The following is a 1,159-nucleotide window of genomic DNA, read 5'->3' on the forward strand; positions in this document are numbered from 1 at the left end:
GGCTAACTGCTTAAAAATAAATAACGGTGTGAAGTGAAAACTGCGAATAAAACAGGGAAGGTCACGATTGGCAGTATTTCAGATATTTAAAACATAAAACTAATCAATCATTATCAATATTGACAATTATCGATATCGGCTAATTTGAAAGGCTTTTATATTGTGATACATTTTCAGCCATATCGTCCAACCTTTTGTTGGCCTATTACATTAAATACAACAAATTACATTGAAATTTGTGACAATGTGACAGAAGGTAAAAACATTCAAGAGATGTCAATAGTTTTGCGAGGAACTAAGCAGCTTTCACTGTGGATTGAAAGGACAGCAGAATACAGATTGATGAATCATTCATTTTTTTTCTAGAAGAGCAGCAACCAGAGCTGATGCTGACCACCACCCGAGGCCGAGCAACAGTGGCGGGACTGGACTCCAGTCAGGAATACTCCCTCCAAGTCTTCGTTCTGAACGGGACGGCGGAGAAGCTTCTGGCAAAAAGGCGATTTACCTGTAAGAAACTCAACATCAACTGTGGATTAAATTACAGGATATATTTATTTAGGACCAGCTTTTGAAACATTTTAGAGTAATTTAATAGAATATAATATGTCTAGTTTGAGAGTAAGTCAATTTCATCATACTTTGCTTAAGTTTTAGAACTTTTCTCTTAAAGTCAAGCAAAGATCATCAGGACATCCATTAGTTAATTATCTACTCTACCAAGTGTTCAGCTGTTAGTTCTCTGGTGAGGAACTAACAGCTCCTCACCAAGTGATGAATTCACCTTCATCACTTGAGTTTAATTTCTGTCTTTTGTCTGAATGCTTCACAAGTCAGAATGCAGTTATTTGAATGGACCTTAAAAGGTTTGACATTAGTGATTAGGTTGGGGACTAAAAACAAGGGGTCCACCGACTGCAGTTTTAATATCGGTGGATAAGATTGGCGTCACATCATTCAATCAATCTATCAAATTTTATTTGTATAGCACATTTCAGCAGCAAGGCATTTCAAAGTGCTTTACATAATTAAATTAAAAACAGCATGTGAGGAAGAGAAAGAGATTAAAAAAAAAGATTAAAAAAGACAAAAACAACAAAACCTGTACCCCTTTTAGGACTTCAGTTAAACGTCATTTAACTGGGACTCTAACCCTCTG

At 36.1% G+C, this 1,159-nt stretch overlaps 1 protein-coding gene across 4 annotated transcripts in view; it reads left to right on the forward strand.

Moving 5' to 3' along the window:
• LOC106934459 (collagen alpha-1(XX) chain-like) overlaps positions 1 to 1,159 on the forward strand; it is a 53,302-nt gene that overhangs the window by 10,228 nt on the left and 41,915 nt on the right. For all 4 annotated transcript variants that reach the window (XM_015014377.1, XM_015014378.1, XM_015014380.1 and 1 more), the window contains one exon: positions 367 to 510. In XM_015014377.1, coding sequence (XP_014869863.1) covers positions 367 to 510 — 144 coding nt within the window. The remainder of the gene's footprint in view (positions 1 to 366; positions 511 to 1,159) is intronic.

This window comes from Poecilia latipinna, unplaced genomic scaffold, assembly GCF_001443285.1.
Source record: "Poecilia latipinna isolate Pla-1442-1.1 unplaced genomic scaffold, P_latipinna-1.0 Scaffold1810, whole genome shotgun sequence".
NCBI classification, from domain to species: domain Eukaryota; kingdom Metazoa; phylum Chordata; class Actinopteri; order Cyprinodontiformes; family Poeciliidae; genus Poecilia; species Poecilia latipinna.